Consider the following 21,639-nt stretch of genomic DNA (forward strand, 5'->3'; position numbering starts at 1 on the left):
ACAACAACAAAAACAGGTTGAAATGGCAAATTTTGTGTTACATGTACTCAGGCGTCCTCAAACTACGGCCCGCGGGCCACATGCGGGTGTTTTTGCCGTTTTGTTTTTATACTTCAAAATAAGATATGTGCAGTGTGCATAGGAATTTGTTCATAGTTTTTTTTAAGGACAGTGAACTGGCCCCATTTAAAAAGTTTGAGGACCCCTGCATGTACTTAACCACAATAAAAATTTTCAAAAAGAAAGGAAGGAAGTATTGAGCATCTGGGGGCAGGTGGCAGGAAGGAGGAGGCTCGCTTCAGTGGAGGTGGCTTGGGGGGGGTGGGAGGGGGCACAGGGCCCGGCCATCTGTCGCAGGCCCACACTGCCCAGGCCCTACCAGCGGCATCCTGGACGGCGAGCCCGGGGCGTACAGGAAAGACCACAGACCATCACGAAGGCGTCCGGGCAATCACTGCTCAGGTGGCGGTGGCTGGCAGTGGGCACCCTCCCCACCCGTCTCCTCTGCGGCCCAAGTCATCGACCCCGGGTCCCAGCTGCAGCCCGTCCTGGGACCCGCACACCCTCTGCCCCTTTAACTCGTCTTCCCTGATGCCGAGGCGAGGCGTGACCTTCCCGAGGCAACTCGAACCCCGCTGCCCGCGCTCTCAGCGTCTGCTGGCTCCGCCTGGGCACCGCTGCTCCTCGGCTACCCCTCCGGCGGCCACGCCTCAGACGTTCAGACGTGGACTTTGCTGCCTTGGCAGGTGGGCCAGGCGGAGCCCCAGAGGCAGGAGCTGCCTGAGCTCGCTCACTGGCTGCAGCCGCGGCCACCATGCCCGAGAGTGCCTGCGAGCTGTGCCTGCTGCTGCTGCTGGGCCTGGGCCTGGGGTCCCAGGAGGCGCTGCCCCCGCCTTGTGAGAGGTAGGAGTGGGCACCTGCCCCCCCCCCGTGAGAGGTAGGAGTGGGCACCTGCCCGCCCCTCCCCCATGAGAGGTAGGAGTGGGCACCTGCCCCCCCCCCCGTGAGAGGTAGGAGTGGGCACCTGCCCCCCCCCCGTGAGAGGTAGGAGTGGGCACCTGCCCCCCCCCCCATGAGAGGTAGGAGTGGGCACCTGCCCGCCCCTCCCCCGTGAGAGGTAGGATTGGACACCTGCCTCCCCTTCCCCCTCCCGCCCTGAGAGGTAGGAGTTGGGATGGCCGCTGGGGCTGGTGGGGGAGGCTGAGGGTCAAGAGTTGGGATGGGATGGGGCTCAGGCCTGAGGGCAGGGCTGGAGAGGAGGTTGGGTTCCTTGTGGAGCAGGCTCTGTGCTGGGCATGACCCCAGTGTGGGGAGCGCCACCCTCCCTGGGGAGCACTGCTGGAGGTCGCCTGTGCACACATCCAGGCCTCCTCCCTCCCCTCCCTCCAAGCTGCTCCTTGAACCGCACAGGGCTGTCCTCAGGATTTTTCTAGAAAGTGTTCTGCCTAACTTCCCAAGCATGGATGTGGGAGGGGGCGTCTGGGACTGGAAAAAGCTCCTGGGTTTGACCTCTGACCCCTATGACAAAGGACAAGTTAAACCGCTTTCCAGGGCCATAGCTTCCACCTGCAAATCCTGGAGGTGAGTGGCCCAGGGCGGCGTCCGCTCCCATTGGCCAAGGTCTGCTGAGCTCTCACTTGCCCTGGGGCTGCTGGGTGAACAAGAAAAACGAGGCCCCACCTTCATCGGCCTTACATAACCAGCAAGAAACCGAACAGAAGCTACAAGGCGCTAGAAGCACAATTAAAAGTAAAATGAAGTCAGGGAGGTGCTCCTGGGGTTGAGTAGAGAGCATTGCAGACGGGAGGGGTGTCTAAGCAGGTGATGCAGCGAAGAATCGTGCAGGAGCCGCCGCGGTGGTTCTGGGAGAAGGCAGTCCAGGCCTGGCGACTGCCGCACACGCTGAGGCCACTGCGCAGGGACCGGACCGGGAAGAGGCCTGTGCGGCTGGGCAGATGCGGGAATCGGCGGGAGGTGATGGGGGCTCCCGGGAGAGGGGCTGGGCTGGGGCCTCCATGGTAGGACCAGAAAGGCGAGAAGTGGTTCAGTATGGGGTCTATTTGGAAGGTTGAGCTGATCGGACTTGCTGATGATTGATTGTGGCTCGGTGGTTGAGTGTGGAGGTCACGGTTTGATTCCCAGGGCACATGCCCGGGTTGTGGTCTTGATCCCCCGTGTGGGGCGTGCAGGAGGCAGCCAATCAGTAATTCTCTATCATCTTTGATGTTTCTGTCTCTCTCCCTCTCCCTTCCACTCTGAAATCAAATTTAAAAAATATCCTTTTGAAAGGAAAGGATATATCTGGCATAATTCATAGATTTTGTCCTGAGCCGTTGGAATAGGGATTTCAGAAAGGCTGTGTGGTCGAAGGTTTTGTCAAGCATGAGGCGTGGAAAGCACAGAAAGAAGGCTGTCAGAGTCCTACGCCCACCCTGAGCTTCAGAGGTTTCCCGGTGCTCACCAGAGGGTCATCTCCATCGCTGTAGTTTAACCCGGTGACCGGTACAGACTGCGGTCAGGAAAGGTGAGAGGCAGACGGGCCAGAGGGCCAGAGAAGAGGAGGCCCGCTCCGCTCTGGGGCCGCTGCACTGGATGGATACAGACACGGCGTTTCCAGCAGCCATGTGCCAGCCGCACGGTGTGGCCAGCCTGGGAGCTCACCGGGCCATGTCTCCAGGGTTCCTCCTGGGATCAGTTCCAGGGGGACGGCGTGTCCACATGGCTGACCTTAGTCACTCAGGCCCCAGGTCTCTGAAGGTCAGAGTGATAGTGGGTGACCCTTGGCCTCTGCCAAAAATCCCATTATTAGCATGAAATATCGGGCATGGCCCCGGGCTCCAGGTGACAAAGACGCTACAGAGCAAAACATCAAGCTGAGGGATCTGGTGTAAACTCCTGGACTTGTAGCCAGTTGGTCAGAAGTGGGGTTAGCTTGGGCCCCCTGAGCTAGGCATCGGTGCCTGAGGAAGGGCAGCCGTACTGGGGACTGTGCCCTGACCTGGTGGTGGCATCAGAGCCAGCGGGTTAGTGCCAGGGAGCATTGCAGTGAGTGTCAGAAAACATGCGACTTCCTAGGATGCCCTCAACTCACTGGCCCTTGGGGCTCGGGGAGAGTGAGCTGACAAGGCAGAGGATGAGGACCCTTTCACTCCTGGCGGCCACAGGGCCACCCAGGGTTTGAAACCGCAGTTGTGCTGGGATTGTGCTGAAGGTAACAATCACCAACGGAATTTAAAAACGATGGATGCAGCCCCTGGGGCACTGGCTCACTGAGCGCATAAGAAAATGCAAAGTAAAATGGGAACCCTCCTGCACTGCTGGTGGGCATGCAGACTGGTGCAGCCACTGCGGAGAACAGTTCGCAGTTTCCTCAAAAAACTAAAAATAGAACTGCCTTTCGACCCAGCGATCCCACTCCTAGGCATACATGCTAAGAAACCTTAAACACCAATCAGAAAGAATGTATGCACCCCTACATTCACAGCAGCACAATTTACAGTAGCTAAGATCTGGAAACAGCCTGAGTACCCATGAGTAGATGAGTGGATTAAAAGCTGTGGTACATTTACACCATGGAATACTGAACAGCTGTAAAAAAGAAGCGACAATATGGATAGACCTGGAGAATATCATGATAAGCGAAATAAGCCAGTCAGAGAAAGATAAGTATCACATGATCCCACTCATAAGTGGAATCTAATGAACAAAATAAACTGATGACCAAATAGGACTAGAGGGATGGATGCATGGGACAGACTGACAGATCTTAGAGGGGAGTAGAGTGGGGAGGATGGGAAAGATTAACCAGTGAACATACGTGCATATATGCACAGCCATGGACACAGACAATAGGGTGGTGAAGGCCTAGGCAGGGGGAGAGGGAGAAAGGCAAATTGGGGGGGGGTGGGGGACATCTGTAATAGAGGCAACAATAAAACAATCCACATGCAAATTGTCCCCTTGGGTGGTTGTTTGACCAGGAGACCGAGAGTTTGACTGCTCGCTATGACGTACACTGACCACCAGGGGTGGTGCGGAACATGGCGGGCGTCAGCAATGCGGCACTTGCAGCAGGCGGCAGTGGAGGCGCTGCCAGCCCCAATGGGCCCTGACAAGAGTGGGACCGTGGCGGGATGGTGGAGCAGGTGAGGGGGCAGTGCCAGGCCAAGGAGGGTGCCAGACGTGCTGCAGGGCTGCGAGGCTGGGGGCATGATCTGGGGCTTGATCTCCGCAGGCCATCCTGAGGGACCCCACCCGTGCACGCATTTGTGCACTGGGCCTCTAGTCCTATATAATAAAAGCCTAATATGCAAATTGTCCTCTCGGGCAGTCATTTGAATGGGAGTTCGACCACTTGCTATGATGTGTGCTGACCACCAGGGGATGGTGTGGAACATGGCGGGTGTCAGTGATGTGGTGCTGGCAGCAGGCGGCAGTGGAGGCGCTGCCGGCCCTGATGGGGCCCGACAAGAGCGGGACCGTGGCGGGATGGTGGAGCAGGTGAGCGGGCAGTGCCAGGACAAGGAGGGTGCGAGCGGGAGCCCAGGTGCTTTCCAGGGTCCAGAGGTCAGCTGGGACCTGCCCTTCCAGGCCAGATGCTTGTGCTTCAATTTCCAGCCAGGCCTAAGGACTGCACTCATGCACGAATTTCGTGCACCAGGCCTCTAGTAATAAATAAAAGAAAAAAGAAAAAGAAAATAATAAGAAAAGGTTTAAAAATACAACCCCTTGATGATGATTACTTACAATAGCAAAAATGAAAGTGAGAGATGAGCCAAGCTTGGGTCCTGGCCAGTTCAAACCAAAGCTTCCCATCTCAGGACCGGCCAAGGAGTGTACTGGGGAGACCCTGATCCTGGCAGCTGGGGACAAGGCACTGGTCTCAGAGCCATTTCCTAAGGAGCAAATATTCTGAAGCAACAGATAACGAAGAAGATTCCTAAGCAAATGGGCTAGGCCAGCGATGTTCAACCTTTGTCATCTTGTGGCACACATAAACAAGTCACTAAACTTCTGCAGCACACCAAAAATACATTTTCTGCCGATTTGATTCATTCACACCAGACAGCTATTGTTGTGATGGCTGTTGTAATTTTTTAAATTTAACAATCTAAGGGAAAAGGGGTCAGTGCCCCTGATGAAATAGTCAGGTGTTGCATGTTTTAAAACTCTTGCAGCACACCATGGAAAATCACAGGGATAGCCCAGCTGGCGTGGCTCAGTGGTTGAGCATCAACCTATGAACCAGGAGGTCACGGTTCGATTCCCGGTCAGGGGCACATGCCTGAGTTGCCAGTTCAATCCCCAGTGGGGGGCATGCAGGAGGCAGTCAATTAATGATTCTCATCATTGATGTTTCTATTCCTCTCCCTTCCTCTCTGAAATCAATACATATATATTTTTAAAAAATATATTGATGAGAGGGTCGGTCCCTTAGGTTTGCCCCCTGCTGGGCACTCAGAGCCTTCTGCATGTGAGTGGGCAAGATGGTCAGAGGGTGGAGAAGCGTCTTGGACTCTGTGACACAGACCCCTGTGCACCGTGGTGACAAAGGCCCCGGGGCCACCCTAAAAGGGGCGACAGTCTGATGGAGAGGATGGCGGGATGAAGAGTTGAGGTTAAGGTGGAAGCGCAGATGAAAGCTGGAGTGTTTAAACAGCGTGTTTCCCCTGCCTCGTGCCATAAAATCAAAGGCTTACAAATCTGCCATCAGCAATATTAACTGGAGGCCACAGGTGATAACGCTAATGCTGCCAGAGTCCACACACCACAGCCCCCTGGACACACAGGCTGGGCAGAGAGCACACACCTGGGGCCCCTCCCGGCGTGGCTGCGGAGACTTTGGACTAGAAAATGGCTAGTGGAGGGGCCATGCGAGCCTGCTGTCAGACAGGAATGGAAACCACCCCTGCGGCTGAAGGACGTAAGGTCACCTTGGAACCTGAAACGCCCACGATGCCTGGGAGACCTGCTCCACAGGGAGGCACCCAGAAGAGACCGTAATGAGATGAATGGTCTGTGCAGAGACGAGCTCCCAGGGGGTGGGGGCATCTCGGTCCCTTCAGCAGCGGGTGCTCTTCCCCTGGACTGACTGGAACCACCAGGGAGCTGCCGGTCTCCACTGCCCTCGCCTGGAGAGTGTGCCCTCTCCACAGTCCTCAGCGGGCTGGCACAGCTGCTGCGGCGGACGGCAGTGCCAGGGGAGCAGGGAGCTGCTTGGTTAGGGACGGCAGTGCCCAGAGGAGCAGGAGCTCGCTGCTTGCGAGGCTGCCACTCTGGTTAAAGGTGATAAAACCGAATTTGCTCAGGGAGCGGAATCACATCCTGGTTGCCACTGTGTTGGGTTTGACTTACCTTAGTCAGTGGCTATGGCCTGGCCTCAGGGTCCAGCAGAAGGTCAATGGAAACTTCGTCTATAAAAGCAATGCCCCATGTGGCACAGTCCCATGGCGTCATCGTGGGGACCTGAGGGGTACTTTAAAGCAGAAGACATGGATGCTCGTCAGAAGAAGCCCTTCCTTCATCAGAAGGTACCTGCGCCAGCCAGTGGCTATCTCAGTGTCCTCGTGTGAGGTGGCCACTTGGGTTCCTAAACCAATGGACACTGGGAGGCTGCAGCAATGCAGAGGTGGCTGGATCTAGAAGATTCCACGTGCACTCGCTGAAGCACCAAATGCTAACAAGAACGGTCTGTCTGCCAATAAGAGGGACGGCTGCAGAGGGCTGTCAGGCAGACTCCTGGGGGAAGGGCATGCGTACAGCTGGCAATGGACTGATGTGGAGACTCAGAAGCCACAAATGGGGCCCTCTGGCCTGCGCTCACGTGCCCAGTGGTAGATACAAATGCTCAAAATATTCTAAAAGGACCAGAACAAGAGATAGTGCAACGCTTTGGACCCCAGAGTTACATCTCTTCAGACCAAGGAACACACTTTCATTCTCAGAGTAATGATTTGATAGACGTTTGGAATGAGCAACTAAAACAAAGGTTGTCTAAAACAGGGAGAAGGTAGGTCTCAAGGACTGGCTTACCACCTTCACAAGTGTGAGCTCACACTCAGCATGAGGCGGTGAAGGGGGGTCCTAACTAAATAGATCCCTCTGCTTTCCTGCGGGAACCTAGGACACCGAGGGGAGAGGATGGAGGTGTAACTCTACGATGGTTCCCGTGGGAGGAAGATGATGGTGTAACTACACTTTTTCTTTCTTCCCACATCACTTCATTTTTCCTCCCTGATGTACTTTTCCTACTGAGTGTGGGACTCCAGTAATGTGCCCACACTCCCTGAGTCCTTTTCCAGGTCACATCTACCACAGTGCAATACAGTAAACTCTAACCAACATTGTTGGTTAAATTATTTTTTAATTTTTAATTTTTCAATTACAGTTGACATACAATATTATATTTGTTTGAAGTGTGCAAACCAGTGATTAGACATTATATAACTTAGTAAGTGATCACCCCGATAAATCTATTACCCATCTGACACCATACATAGCTTTTAGAATATTATTGACTATATTCCCCGTGTTGTACTTTAACATCCCCGTGATTATCCTGTAACTACAAATTTTTACTTCTTAATCCCTCCACCTTTTTCACCCATTCACCCTCCAACCCCCTCCCATCTGGCAACTGTCAAAATGTTCTCTGCATCTCTGAGTCTATTTCTGTCCTGCTTGTCCATTTATTTTGATTTTCAATCTATTCTTTCGAGTGTATTGCTGCCACAGCTTTTGTTTGTTTCCATTTTCATGAAATCTCTTTTATCCATCCCTTTACTTTCAATGTGTGTGTGCCTTTCCATCTGAAGTGGGTCCCTTGTAGACAGCATATGTAAGGGTCATATTTTACTATCCATTCAGCTACCCTGTGACTTTTGACTGGAGCATTTAATCCATTTGTATTTAAAGTAATTGTTGATAGATATTTATTTATTGACATTTTATTATTCATATTTTTTATCTTCCTTCTTCTTTTTAAAGAAGACCCTTTAACATTTCTTGTAATACTGGTTTGGTGGTGATGAACTCCTTTAGCTTGTCCTGGTCTGGGAAGTTCTTTATCTGTCCTTCATCTCTAAATGAGAGCATTGTTGGGTAGAGTAATCTCGGTTTTACTGGGTAGAGATTCTTGTTTTTCATCACTGAATATTTCTTGCCAATTCCTTCTGGCCTGAAAAGTTTCTGTTGAGAAATCAGCTGACAGTTTACAAAAAAATATATTTCTATTTATTTCAGAAAGGAAGGGAGAGGAAGAGAGAGATAGAAACATCCATGATGAAAAAGAATCACCGATCGGCTGCCTCCTGCACACCCTACATCAGGGACCAAGCCCACAACTCAGGCATATGCCCTGACTGGAAGTCAAACTGTGACCTCCTGGTTCATAGGTTGATGATCAACCATTGAGCCACACCAGCTGCGCTTAGCTGACAATTTTATGGGAGCTTCCCTATAGGTAACTAACTGCTTTTCTCTTGCTGCTTTTAACTTTTTTAAAGATTCTCTCTTTGTCTTTAACTTTAATTATGATGTGTGTTGGTGTGGGCCTCTTTGGTTTCATCTTGTTTGGGATTCTCTGCATTCCTGGATTGTATGTCAATTTACTTCACCAGGTTATGGAACCTTTCTGTCATTATTTCTTCAAATAGCTTTTCAAGATCTTGCTCTCTCTCTCTTCTCCTTCTGGCACCCCCATGATGCAAATGTTGGTACACTTGAAGTTGTCCCAGAGGCTTCTTACATTCTCTTCCTATTTTCTAATTCTTTTTTCTTTTTGCTCTTGTGATTGAGTGTTTTTTGCTTCCTTATATTCCAAATCGGTGATTTGATTCTCAGCATCCTCTACTCTATTGTTGAATCCCTGTAAATTATTTGTTATTTCAGTTAGTGTGTCCTTTTTCATGTCTTTGATGTTCTCACTAATTTCCTTGAAAGTCTCACTAAGCCCCTGACGCTCTCATTAAAATCCTTGAGCATCCTTATAGCCATTGTTTTGAACTCTGTATCTAGTAGTTTGTTTGCTTCCATTTCATTTAGTTCTCTTTCTGGAGATTTCTTCTGTTCTTTCATTTGTGACATGTTTCTTTGTCTCCACTTTTTGGCTGCCTCCCTGTGTTTGTTTCTATGTATTAGGTAGAGCTGCTATGTCTCCTGGATTTGGTAGAGTGGCCTTGTGTAGTAGGTGTCCTGTAGGCCCAGTGGTTCAGCCTCCCCAGTCACCTGAGCTGGGCACTCTAGGTGCACCCTGTGTGGGCTGTGTGCAGTCTTATTGTAGTTGAGCCTTAGTTGCTGTTGGTGTCACTGGGAGTAACTGACCGCCAGGCCAATTAGCTGTGAAGACCAGCTTTGAGTACAGTGGAAGAGCTGCTGTGCAAGAGACACCCCTATGGAGCAGGACTTGCTTCAGTGGGGCTTTGCTGATCACTGAGTCTGCCCCTTGAGTGTGTCACTCGTGGGTGTATAGAGTTATAATCTGGTGTGATCTGAAGCTGTCCACTGGGTGCACGGGCTCAGGGCCCCCACTGGAGGTGCAAAGTCAGCCACTGGCTCTGGGGCCACCTGTCAGTAGCTACAGAGCGATCTGCAGATGGCTGCTGCTTGTGTTGGGCTTGGAAGTGCCCAGGAGAGGCCAAGCTGTGAAACAAGGCAGGCTGCTACTACTGCTGGGCCCCCAGGGGCCTCTTATTGAGAGGAATGGGGCATGCTAATGCCCGCTGCTGCTGGTTTGAGAGATTTTTAGAAAGTCTAAAGCCTGAGCCAGGACAGGCCATTCGTATGGAAAAGTCACTGCAAACAGCTTGGGTGGGGCTGCAAATTGGGTGGAGCGTTATCTCAGGGAATCACCAGGACAGATCAAACATTGCGAGCCAGCCTGGTGGGAACTCAGATATGCTGCCAGTCAGCTCTATGACAGGGGAGGTCTCAGTGTAAGAACAATAACCCCTGCAAGCACCCCCATCTGGGAGAAAGCTGCCCCCAAGTTCTTGCTCTGCTGCCAGACAATCCAGTTCCTCCCGATATGTCCCTGGGCCCCTGCCCCTGCCAAGCTACTACCCTAGCCCTGGAGCTCAGAGAGAGAGCGAGTCCAAGTAAGTCTGTGCATGGGCCCTTTAAGAAGAACAGTCTGGGTCTCCAGCAGCCTCCCTGTCACTCAGCCACAATCCCTGCTGGTTTTTACAGCCCAAAGGTACAGGGACTTCTCTTCCCAGCTCTGGAACCCTGTGCGATGGGGTCTGTGTGGGGCTAGGACTCCTTGCACCTCATGGGAGGCCTCTGCAGCCTACATATTTCTCCCGATTAAACAACTGCCACAGATGGGTGTTGGACCAGCCCATTCTGCACCTCCACCCCTCCTACCAGTCTCAGTGTGCTTTCTTCTTTACTTCTCTGGTTATGAGACTTCCATTCAGCCCAATTTCAGGTGGTTCTGAATGATGGTTGTTTTGTATTTTGATGTGGTTGTGGGAGGCAGCAAGTACCAGTGTTTACCTATCTTGGTTCTGACTCCTGACTGGTTCTTTTTTATGTTTTCTAGTTCCGTTTTTATGTTTCCTATTTCTTTGTTGAAGTTCTCACTAAGTTCCTCTACTCTTACCCTACGTTCATGGAGCATTTTTTAAACCAGTGTTTTGAACTCTGCACCTGGTAGGTTGTCTTCATTTTGTTTAGCTCTTGTTCTGGGGATTTCTTCTGTCCTTTCGTTTGGGACATGCTTTTTTACCTCCTCATTCTGGCTGCCGCCCTGTGTTTATTTCTATGGACTAGGCAGAGCTGCTGTGTCTCCTGGGCTTGGTAGAGTTACCCTAGTAGTTGGTGTCCTATAGAGTCCAGTGGAGCAATCTCCCTGTTCACCCAAGCTGGGCCTTTCAGCTGTGACCTCCGTGTTAGCTGTGTGCACCCTCCTGTTGTAGTTGAGCCTTGGTTGCTATTGGCATGTCAATGGGAGGGATTTACCCTCAGGCTGATCAGCTGTAAGGACTGGCTGTGACCATGATAGAGGATCAGCTGTGCAGGGCCCACACCACGGAGCAGGACTTACTTCAGTGCTCTGGTGCCTGCTGAGTCTGCCACTTGAGTGTGTCCCGTGTGGAGGAGGTTGGGTAGTGCTTTGACGTGGTCTGAAGCTGTCCCAGTGCCCTGGCTCTGGGGGCTCCCGGAAGGTGCAAGCCAAGAAAGGCCAGCCCCTGTCTGTGTTCTGCCCAGGACCACCGGGCATGAGCTATAAAGAAACCTGCAGATTGCTGCTACTTCTGCTGGGCTTGGAGGTGCCCAAGAGAGGCCAAGCTGCCAACCAAGGTCGGCTGCTGCCAGTGCAGGGCCTGGGGCCACTTAGTGAGAGGTACGGGGCATGCTCAGGCCAGATGCTGCTTGTTTGAGAGGTTTAAGAAGTCCAAAGCATGAGCCAAGACAGGCTATTTGCATGGAAGAGTCACTAGAAACGGCTTGGATTGGGCCCAAAAGTTGGATGGGCAGGGAATCACCAGGGTGTGGCTAACAGTGTGAGCCAGGATGATGGAGACTCAGATATGACGCCTGCCTGCCAGCTTTGGGGGGACTCAGAAAAGGAACAATGGCTTCTTCCAGCACTTCTGTCTGCAAGAAAGCTGCCCCTCCAGCTCTCACCCTGATGCCAGACAACTCAGTTCCTCCCCATATGTCTCTGGTGCCCCAGTGCTGGAACTCAGAGCAAGTAAGTCCAAGTAAGTCCATGTTCTGGCCCTTTAAGAGGAATGCCTGGGACTCCAGCAGCCCTTCGTCTCACTCAGCCACACCCTGAGCTGGTTGCACAGCCAGAAGTCATGGGGACTTCTCTTCCTGACACTGGGACTCTGGGCTGTGGGTCCTGCTGTGGAGCTGGAACTCCTAGCTCCTCAGGGGGGATCTTCACAGTTCTGATAGCCCTCTTTATTTTTATTGTTTTAACTATGTTTTTATTGATTTCAGAAAGGAAGGGAGAAGGAGAGAGAGATAGAAACATCAATGACAGCCCTGGCTGATTTGGCTCAGTGGGTAGAGTGTCGACCTGCGGTCTGAAGGGTCCCAGATTTGATTCCAGTCAAGGGCACATGCCTGGGTTTCGGGATTGATCCCCAGTAGGGGGTGTGCAGGAGGCAGCTGATCAATGATTCTCTCTCATCATTGATGTTTATATCTCTTTCTCCCTCTCCCTTCCTCTCTGAAATCAATAAAAATATATTTTTAAAAAGAATTAAAAGAAACATCAATGATGAGAATCATTAATTGACTGCCTCCTGCATGCCCCCCACTGGGAATTGAGCCCCACAACCTGAACATGTGACCTGACAGGGAATCAAACCATGATCTCCTGGTTCATAGGTCAACACTCAACTACTGAGCCATGTCAGCCAGGCCTGATATCCCTTTTTATATATAAAAAAAATATTTTTATTGATTTCAGAGAGGAAAGGAGAAGGGGAAAGAGATAGAAACATCAATGATGAGAAAGAATCATTGATCGGCTGCCTCCTGCATGCCCCGCCCCCCCTGCTGGGTATTGAGCCCACAAGCGGGCATGTGCCCTTGACCAGAATTGAACCCAGGACCCTTCATCCACAGGCCGATGCTCTATCCACTGAGCCAAACCAGGTAGGGCCTGATATCCTTCTTGATTTTTATCTGCCACATTCGAATGTGGGACCAGCCCATTTTGTGTCTCCACCCCTCCTACCAGTCTCTATGTAGCTTCTTCTTTATATCCTTAGCTTTAGGACTTCTATTCAGATCAATCTGAGACAGTTCTAAATAATGGTGTTCTGTAGTTTAGTTGTAGTTTTGATGTGGTTGTGGGAGAATTTGAATACCACAGTGAACCACACAGCCATCTGAACCACTTAGATAATATTAATATTGATGGTCAAATGTATTGGGAAGTTGCGTGATGCCTGCCCTGGCCAGTTTGGTTCAGTGGATAGAGTGTCGGCCCGTGGACTGAAGGGTCACAGGTTTGATTCTGGCCAAGGGCACATACCTTGGTTGCAGGCTCGATTCCTGGCCCCAGCTGGGCGAGTGTGGAAGGCAGCAAATCGATGTGTCTCTCTCACATTGATGTTTCTGTCTCTCCCCCTCCCTTCCAGTCTCTCTAAAAATCAATGGACAAATATCCTCAGGTGAGGATTAACAACAGAAAAGCCTCCTATCCCTGCCCTACACTAGCTCTAAATATTAGGTATATTCATGTTGATAAAGCAACTAGTGCTTTATCTATTATATAAATGCCACACCAACCAAATGCAGATGCTCCAACAGCTCTGATTGTTTTCATTTAAGGGGCCCATGGCCAAAGACCAGGGGGTAGCCTGTTGTATAGCAAAGAATTTGTCTATCCTTTTACCTGGGATGTATCTGCTAAGTTCTTGGAATTTCCCAAGTGATCAAGTGCCTCTGGTATTTAGGGTGGTGTCTGCTAGTTTATGTTCATGAGGTGACTCTTGGTGGGAGTGGCTAAATGAGTCATGCTTATGAGCTGGCTCAAAATGGGGCAGGTCCTGTCAGAAAGACCACGTGACTATAGCTTCCCCATCTGTGTCACATGATATAAGTCCTACCCCCAGGGAGGAGAGCAGGACTGGAGATGGAGCTCAATCACATGACCAATGATCGATCAATCATACCTACATAATGAGATCCTAATAAAATCTCTAGACACCAAAGCTCAGTGGAGCCTCCTGGTTGGTGAACACATCAATGTGCCAGGCGAGTAAGCATCCTGGTGCCACAGGAGAGAACTCAGTGCTGTGGGAACCTCCAGGCCTCACCATGGACGTCTTGTGAAAATGAACAGATTGTGGGCTGCTTTATTAGAGAATGTGCCCCCAAGCCAATGGAGTCTGCACTCACTCCAGGTGGTTAGAGTCAGAATGGAATTCAGTCCACTACCCTCTGGCCCTTGGCCTAGGCTCTCTTACAGAAAATCCATCACAGCCCGGCCGGCCTGGCTCAGGGGTTGAGCATCGACCTCTGAACCAGGAGGTTGTGGTTCAATTTCCAGTCAGGGCACATGCCTGGGTTTTGGGCTCGATCCCTGGTGTGGGGTGTGCACGAGGCAGCCTATCAATGATTCTCTCTCATCGTTGATGTTTCCATCTCTCTCTCCCTCTCCCTTCCTCTCTGAAATAAAAAAAAGAAAAAGAAAAACCATTTTGTATGAACATTTAGTAGAGCGATTCTCTAGTAGATCCAGCAATAGTATCAGTATGGCTATACCTAGCATTTGAAGGAACCAGCACAGACTGGGGATAGATTTAAAGAAACAGCTAGCCTGGCATATAAAGCCTTCACATACATTTTCACGTTTTTGTTCTATTTGATTACTTATTTTCCTCCCTGATCTCCTCTATTTGTATCTTGTGAATAACGTGTGCAGAACTACTTGGCATGGAAATGAGCTAAGTCCAGTTCTCGCTCAGGCAAGTCATTTCCATTGTGATACATTCTGCGGAGGCTTCCGCTCAGCTCGGCTCCCACTGTATTCCATCACCAACATCAGTGTAACCATTGGCTTGTGCACGTGAGGTCGCTGAGCGGAACCAGCAATTCCTGTGTCACACCGTACGCTAGCCTGATTGCAGCACAATGTCCTTCCATTGCAGAACAGATCTGTAAGAATTAGAGGTATTTTCTACTAGAGGCCCGGCGCACGAAATTTGTGCATGGGTACGGTCCCTAGGCCTGGCCTGCGATCAAGACCATCTTCCTCTGCTGCCCACAGCCGGCCCCGGCCCCCACCACCACCCACCTCCGGTTCCCCGTTCGCCTCCGGGCGAGCAGAGCCTGCTGCCAGGGGAATAGAACCAAGAGGTGGTCAACGTGCCTCATGGTGACTGGTCGAGCAGTCGTTCTGGTTGTTCCACCTTTAGGGTCAATTTGCATTTTCCCTTTTATTGTATAGGGTTATACAGGATGCCTGCCCAGTGGCATCAAACCCTGCCCATACACCAAATAGGATTATGGACAGGCCACATGACACAGGGCCGCTTGGTGGTGGTTGTCATTCCCAGGTTCCAAGCAGCTGGAGGCAAACCCAAGTGGTACTTGGAAGCTGGTGGTACTCTGAGGGTTTCCGCCCCTGCTCATTGTACTCGGGCTATGTCTTCCCTGACCGGCTCCCAGAGCAAGAGCAGTCACCACTGGACAACGGCCGCGTCCCGCAGGACGGCCAGAGGGTCACAGGTCCATGATCTTCCCATAGTGGCTCCTTGAGCCTCAGAGGCCAGTGCCCGTGGCTACGGTGGCCTTGAGCAGCATGAAGGGAGACAGTGCCGTGCCTGGCCTCACCCAGTACCCACGGCTGCCTTGGCCTGCCCAGGCCGGCTCCTGTCCCTGCTTCCCTCCTGGAACAGCCCCTTCCAGTCCGCTTACTCTAGGGAAAGAATCTATTTCCTCTGAAGGCCTCTCCTCCTTAGAGGCAAATCCCGTCTGTTCCCCGATGGGCCACCGGACTCCCCAGAGCCCTTCTCTGCCTCAGGAGCCAATGCTGGCCAGCCCACTGTGCGTGTGAACTGTCATTGTGAACCAGTGCTGAGGGCCGGTGGGGTGCACGCTTCACACCCAGGAAGGGTGGGTCTCCCTCTAGGGCTAGGGAGTTGGTAGTCCCTTGGCGTAGCTTATTCTGAGGGTGCCCAGGGCCCCACAGCCTTGCTCAGCTCCGGAGAGGCTGTGCCAGGAGGTGTGGATCTGCCGCCTGGCGCCTCCTGCTTTGATCAGCAGTGAGCTCATCTCCTCCATCCTGTTTCCTGCTTTCTGCCCACCCGCATGGGGCTGTGCATCTCTGCATGTGGCCCCCCGGCCCTCGGCCCCGCCGCCGACGTATCCCATCCCCCCGAACCCGGGCCTTTCTGAGCATCTGACATCCAGGATGAACAGTGCAGAGTGAGTTCTGCCCGGAGCTGTACACCACACGGTCCAGAGACCCTGCAGGCAGCGGATCCAGAAATCCCTTCCAAGATGGAATCGAACTGCAACCTCCTGGTTCATAGGTCGACGCTCAACCATTGAGCCAGGCCAGCAGGGCTGGTCCACCCTATTCTCACACCACTGATTAAAGTGTTAACCTTGCCATGGCTGGTGTGGCACAGTGGGTAGAGCATTGGCCTGCGGACTGAAGGGTCCTGGGTTCGATTCCAGTCAAGGCCACATGCCCGGGTTATGGGCTCGATCCCCAGTAGGGGGCATGCAGGAGGCAGCCAATCACTGATTCTCTATCATCATTGATGTTTCTATCTCTCTCTTCCTCTCCCTCTCTCAATCAATAAAAGTATTTTTTTTAAGTGCTAATCTCCTTTCATCCACCAAGCGTGCTCTACTGTTCCAAATCACAACCTGTCAGGAAGTGGTTTGGGTCCTTTGCTGCACAAAGACCCTCCTCCTTCTCTCAGCCTGTGTGCCACCACCACCCACAAAGCCCTCCCACAGGGACCATGCCCCAGAGCTATCCGGCCTTTCTTCTCCCCTGCGGCCTGGCCCACTCCCCTCCCCGCTCTCTCTGCAGCCACATTTACTGCCACGGGGAGCTCCTGCACCAGGTGCAGATGGCCAAGCTCTACCAGGACGACAAGCAGTTCGTGGACATGCCGCTGAACTCCGCTCCAGGTAAGGCGCCCGGGACCCCCCAGCTCTTGAATTTCCCACCAAAGACAGGGGCCGGACCCCCATCAGGGAAGGGGTCACAGGTCCCACGGATCGCCCTGTGTCTCCGCCCCAGACCAGGTCCTGCAGGCCTTCCGCAAGCTGGCCGGCGCCCACAACCACAGCGTCCCGCGGCCGCAGCTGCAGGCCTTCCTCCAGGAGCACTTCCGGGCCGCGGGGCAGGAGCTGCAGCCCTGGATCCCTGAGGACTGGAAAGACAGGTACAGCCCGGACAGGAGCAGAGCGGGCCCTCTAACGGTGCTGCGCCCCGAACCCGAATCCGCGGCCCTGTCTTCCCAGCCCCCGATTCCTAGAGAAGATTGCGGACGCCACGCTGCGCTCCTGGGCCCGGCAGCTGCACCAGCTCTGGAAGAAGCTGGGAAAGAAGGTATCAGGGCCCAGGTGGCCCCCGGGAGGCCGCCCGCCCTGGAGCCCAGATCGGGATGCAGCCCCTGAGAACACAGCCTCCCGTCCCGGGTCCCAGAGCAGCAGCTCTCTAGAGCGATTATTGTGTAAAGAATCTCCGAGAGAGGGCAGGGGGACATCTCCTTCTAACCCCTGACCTCCTCCCTGAAGGCCCAGGCACACCCAGCCTGTCCGGCCCGCCCAGGCTGCCCGGTCCTGCTCTAACCCGTGGCTGTTCCCTCTCCCGCTGGCCTCTCCCCGAGGTCCTCAGGCCACGCCCTGTGATCAGCACAGCCCTGGTGGCACTTTCTCTCCTTTGTCTGAGGCTCAGAGAGGGCAGTGATTGGCCCAAGACTGCACAGCACCTAGCCCCCAGGCCCTGGCACCCACAGGCAGAGGGGGGCTCTGGGCTCCTTTGTTTTTGTTGGCGTGTGCTGCTCCCTCAGCCTCATGCACTGCTCCCCTCAAAACCCCGCCCCCTGAAACCTCACTCACAGGCCGAACCAGCAGGGAAGCATCAGCGCCAATGCCCGACAGACACCAGCAGGCCCCACCGGCTCCCACTTGCTCCTCGGCCACACCCATGCACACCCGCCCCTGGGGAAAGGGAACGGGGAGCCCTGGGTCTCTGGGCCTGGCGTGGTGGTGGGAGCAGAGACTCGGGGGGTGAAGGGAGCTGGAGGAGACAGGCCCCCACCGGGGTCCAAAGAGTGGCCCCTGCTTGGGAGCACCTGCTGGTGCCAGGCACATGGTCGGCTCCTCCACTCCATCAAGCACAGCAGGGACCCCAGGGCCACACGTGGGGCAGACCAGGCTCCCGGCAGCCAGGCCCGGGCAGAGGCCCCAGCAGCCCCTCCAGCCCCGGTCCGTGGGGAGGGGGTGGGGTCCAGCTCCCTGCGCCCCCTCTCCTGGCTCCAGGTGAGTCCAGAGGTCCTCAGCCAGCCCGAGCGCTTCTCTCTGATCTACTCGCAACACCCCTTCATCGTGCCGGGCGGGCGCTTCCGCGAGTTCTACTACTGGTGAGCGCCAGGGGGTGGGGAGCCCGAGCCTGGGGTGGCCTGGGCGTGCCCTGTCGTGGCCTGGGCGCGCAGGCTCTGGTTGGGGTGACGGAGCCGTCCCTCCCCAGGGACTCCTACTGGGTGATGGAGGGGCTGCTTCTGTCGGAGATGGCCGGCACGGTGCGGGGCATGCTGCAGAACTTCCTGGACCTGGTGCAGACGTGAGAGGGGCTGGCCTGCAGGCTGGGGTGCGGGAGGACCAGCAGCGCCAGGCGCTCGGAGCTGGGTGCGCCCTGGCTCTGGGGGTCGGTCAGGCAGGAGCAGTCAGCAACCTCCTCCTTGGCAGCTACGGGCACGTTCCCAACGGGGCCCGCGTGTACTACCTGCAGCGCAGCCAGCCGCCGCTCCTGACGCTCATGGTGGCCCGCTACGTGGCTCACACCAACGACACCGCCTTCCTCCGGTGGGCACCGCCTCGGGCTGCCCGCAGGCTCCCGTCCCCGAGGCCTCCCCGGGTGGGATGGGAGGTGCGCCCAGCTGAGGGTGCCCGGCTCTGCCCCAGGGACAACATCGGGACCCTGGCCTTGGAGTTGGACTTCTGGGCTGAGAAGAGGAACGTCTCTGTGAGCTTGGGGGGGAAGAGCTACGTCCTGAATCGCTACCACGTCCCTTACGGGGGACCCAGGTGAGGCCCATGTCTTCACTCCTGTGTGTCATCCGGCCCCTGGCAGAGGGCACGTGACTCGCCCCCTCTCGGATGGCGAGACTGGTCGCTGTGGGCATCAGGGCTGTGGGCCCAGGTCCGCTGAGTCACCAGGGCTCAGCCCCCAGCTTGGGCGCCGAGGGCTCAGAGCCCCGTGCCAGGCTGCCCACTCTCCTCTCGCAGACCGGAGTCCTACAGCAAGGACGCAGAGCTGGCGGGCGTGGTGCCCGAAGGTGAGCGGCGGTGGGACGGGTGGGGGCTGGGGGCCTGCAGCTGGGTCGGCCGGTCCTCTGTCCTCTGTCTCCCCCTCAGGGGCCCAGGAGGCTCTGTGGGCTGAGCTCAAGGCGGGGGCCGAGTCTGGCTGGGACTTCTCTTCCCGCTGGCTCACGGGAGGCCCGGACCCCAGCTCGCTCAGCAGCATCCGGACCAGCAGGCTGGTGCCTGTGGACCTCAACGCTTTCCTGTGCCAGGCAGAGGGGCTGATGAGCAGCTTCCACTCCAGCCTGGGTGAGCGGCCCGCGCGGTGAGCGGCCCGGGCGGGGGGAGGCTGGGCTCGTCCCGGCTCGGGCCCTGCCTCGCCTCGGCCTTGGCGATGGAGCTGGAAGGAGGACCCGGGTGAAGGGCCTCCCGCTCTGCAGCCCGATGGTACCGCCCCCTCATGCAGTCCGGGTGGGAGTGCACCTCCACTCCCCCGCTTTTCTCCCTGGGCGGGGGGTGCCTAGCCCTCCCCTCCAAGCCCCTCCCCTCTCCCCGCTGCTGCCCTTCAAGCCCCGAGCCAGTGTCCTTGGAGGACGAGCCTGGGACGGGGCCCGCGCAGGCCGGGAGCCCTAAGGCCCCTTTGCTCAGGGAATTCTGGGTCCTGGAGCCTGAGGTGGGGTGGGCTCCAGGTGGGCACGGCCTCTTGACCCTTGGGGGTCACAGCAGGAGGAGGCCAAGGGCAGGCCCGGTTACTCCATCTAAATCACGTGTCCCCCAGGGAATGAGGCTGAAGCCACAAGGTACAGAAATCTGCGGGCCCGGCGCCTGGCCGCCCTGGAGGCCGTCCTGTGGGACGAGGAGAAAGGGGCCTGGTTTGACTATGACCTTGAACATGGGAAGAAGAACCACGAGTTTTACCCGTCCAACCTGGCTCCTCTCTGGGCCGGCTGCTTCTCTGACCCCGCCCTGGCGGACCAGGCCCTGAAGTACCTGGAGGTGAGGGGGGCGGAGGCTGGTCCCTGGGGCGGACCAGGCCCTGAAGTACCTGGAGGTTGGGGGGGGGGGGGATGCTGGCTGGTCCCGGGGGCAGCGCTGGCTCAGGACCCAGCAGGAGCTCTGGCCAGTGTCGGCCTCGCCCTCCTGGGTCTCAGCTGCGGGTCCCGCTGCGGCCACCAGGGGGCATCGTGAGCCCAAAGGGGAAGGCCCAGGCCCAGGAGAGGGACCTCTGCTTTAGGGGGGCCCCGCCTCCTGGCTCCCCGCCAGCCCCTACCTGCATTCGCCGTGCCTTCTGGAACCTTGCAGGACAGCCAGATCCTTACCTACCAGCACGGGATCCCGACCTCGCTCCGGAAGACGGGCCAGCAGTGGGACTTCCCCAACGCCTGGGCGCCCCTGCAGGACCTGGTCATCAGAGGTAGGAGCAGGGATGGGCGTATCCCAGGGCCCCGCCCCGGGGCGGCGGAGGGGCCACCGAAGGGGTCGGCCTCCTCTCTCCAGCCCCAGGCCCGGTCAGAGTGGGTTGCCCGTGGTTCCAGGACAGAGGGCACAGGGCCGGCCCTGTCCCCCTCTGCGCCCCTGGGATGGGGCTCTGGATACTCAGGCCCTGCCTCGGGGTGTCCTAGGTCTGGCCAGGTCTCCTTCACCCAAGACCCAGGAGGTGGCTTTCCAGCTGGCGCAGAATTGGATCCAAACCAACTTCCATGTCTTCTCCCAAAAGTCAGCCATGTACGAGAAGGTGAGCCGGCCCTGAGCCGCCCCAGGCCGCCTCCCTAACCCTAACCCTCGCTGCGGTGAGACGGGAAATTGTCAGGCTCTGCAAAGCCCAGGCCCAAGCCCCGTGGCGGCCCCCAGTGGCCATTCCTGGGCACTACAGGGGTGGGAGACGCAGGTGAGCTGGCCCTGAGCCAGACCCGCCAGTGCGCCTCCCCGTGGTGAGAGGGGGAATTGTCAGGCTCTGCAAAGCCCAGGCCCAGTGGCGGCCCCAGGGCACTGCAGGGGTGACAGCTTGTCCTCTTGTCCCCAGTATGACATCAGCAGTGGTGGGCAGCCGGGTGGCGGAGGGGAGTATGAAGTCCAGGTGAGTGGGCACACCCTACAGGGAATGATGGGGCTCTGCTCTCCCCACAACTGACCTTGACCTTCCTCTCTAGGCCTGTTCTCCCATGCGGGTGGGTCCCCAGGGAGGAGCCTGGCACCCCTGGGCTAGACGGGGCCAGACCCTCTGGGTTTGGGTCAGGGGGTCCCACACCTGCCTGGAAGGACGTGGGGGCCTTCCCCCGAGGCCTCGCCCACTGGCCATCCTCTCTCCAGGAGGGGTTCGGCTGGACCAATGGAGTGGTCCTGATGCTCCTGGACCACTATGGCGACCGGCTGAGCTCTGCAGCCCCGCCGGCTTCCCTGGAGCCCCACTGCCTTGCAGCTGCCCTTCTGCTCAGCCTCCTGCTGTGGTGATGGCCCTGCCCCGGCGGCCACAGCGCCGCCTCTGGCTCATTAAACGTGTGCAGGCAGCCCTGCCTTCTGCCTCGGTGTTCTCCATTCCTGGGGGCCCCGTGCCCTCCTGGGCCTCCCGCCAGTCCTCCGTCAGAGTGGAGGAGGCGGGGAGGGCTCTGGAGGTCATGGGCTGGTCCTGGAACTTTTCACCAGGTGGAAATCCTACTTTGTGGGGAAGAACTAACCCTCCTACCC

At 55.7% G+C, this 21,639-nt stretch overlaps 1 protein-coding gene across 1 annotated transcript; it reads left to right on the forward strand.

Moving 5' to 3' along the window:
• Window positions 1-814: 814 nt before the first annotated feature.
• TREH (trehalase) lies at window positions 815-21,461 on the forward strand. The gene is made up of 15 exons (XM_054725144.1): window positions 815-903; window positions 16,514-16,614; window positions 16,727-16,871; window positions 16,951-17,038; window positions 17,974-18,074; window positions 18,182-18,274; window positions 18,400-18,516; window positions 18,616-18,738; window positions 18,940-18,989; window positions 19,069-19,263; window positions 19,733-19,950; window positions 20,257-20,368; window positions 20,577-20,689; window positions 20,978-21,031; window positions 21,265-21,461. The coding sequence occupies exons 1-15, from the start codon at window positions 815-817 to the stop codon at window positions 21,403-21,405; spliced, it is 1,740 nt and encodes a 579-aa protein (XP_054581119.1). The 3' UTR covers window positions 21,406-21,461.
• The last annotated feature ends 178 nt before the right edge of the window (window positions 21,462-21,639 follow it).

The sequence above is a fragment of the Eptesicus fuscus genome, chromosome 13 (assembly GCF_027574615.1).
Source record: "Eptesicus fuscus isolate TK198812 chromosome 13, DD_ASM_mEF_20220401, whole genome shotgun sequence".
NCBI lineage: Eukaryota > Metazoa > Chordata > Mammalia > Chiroptera > Vespertilionidae > Eptesicus > Eptesicus fuscus.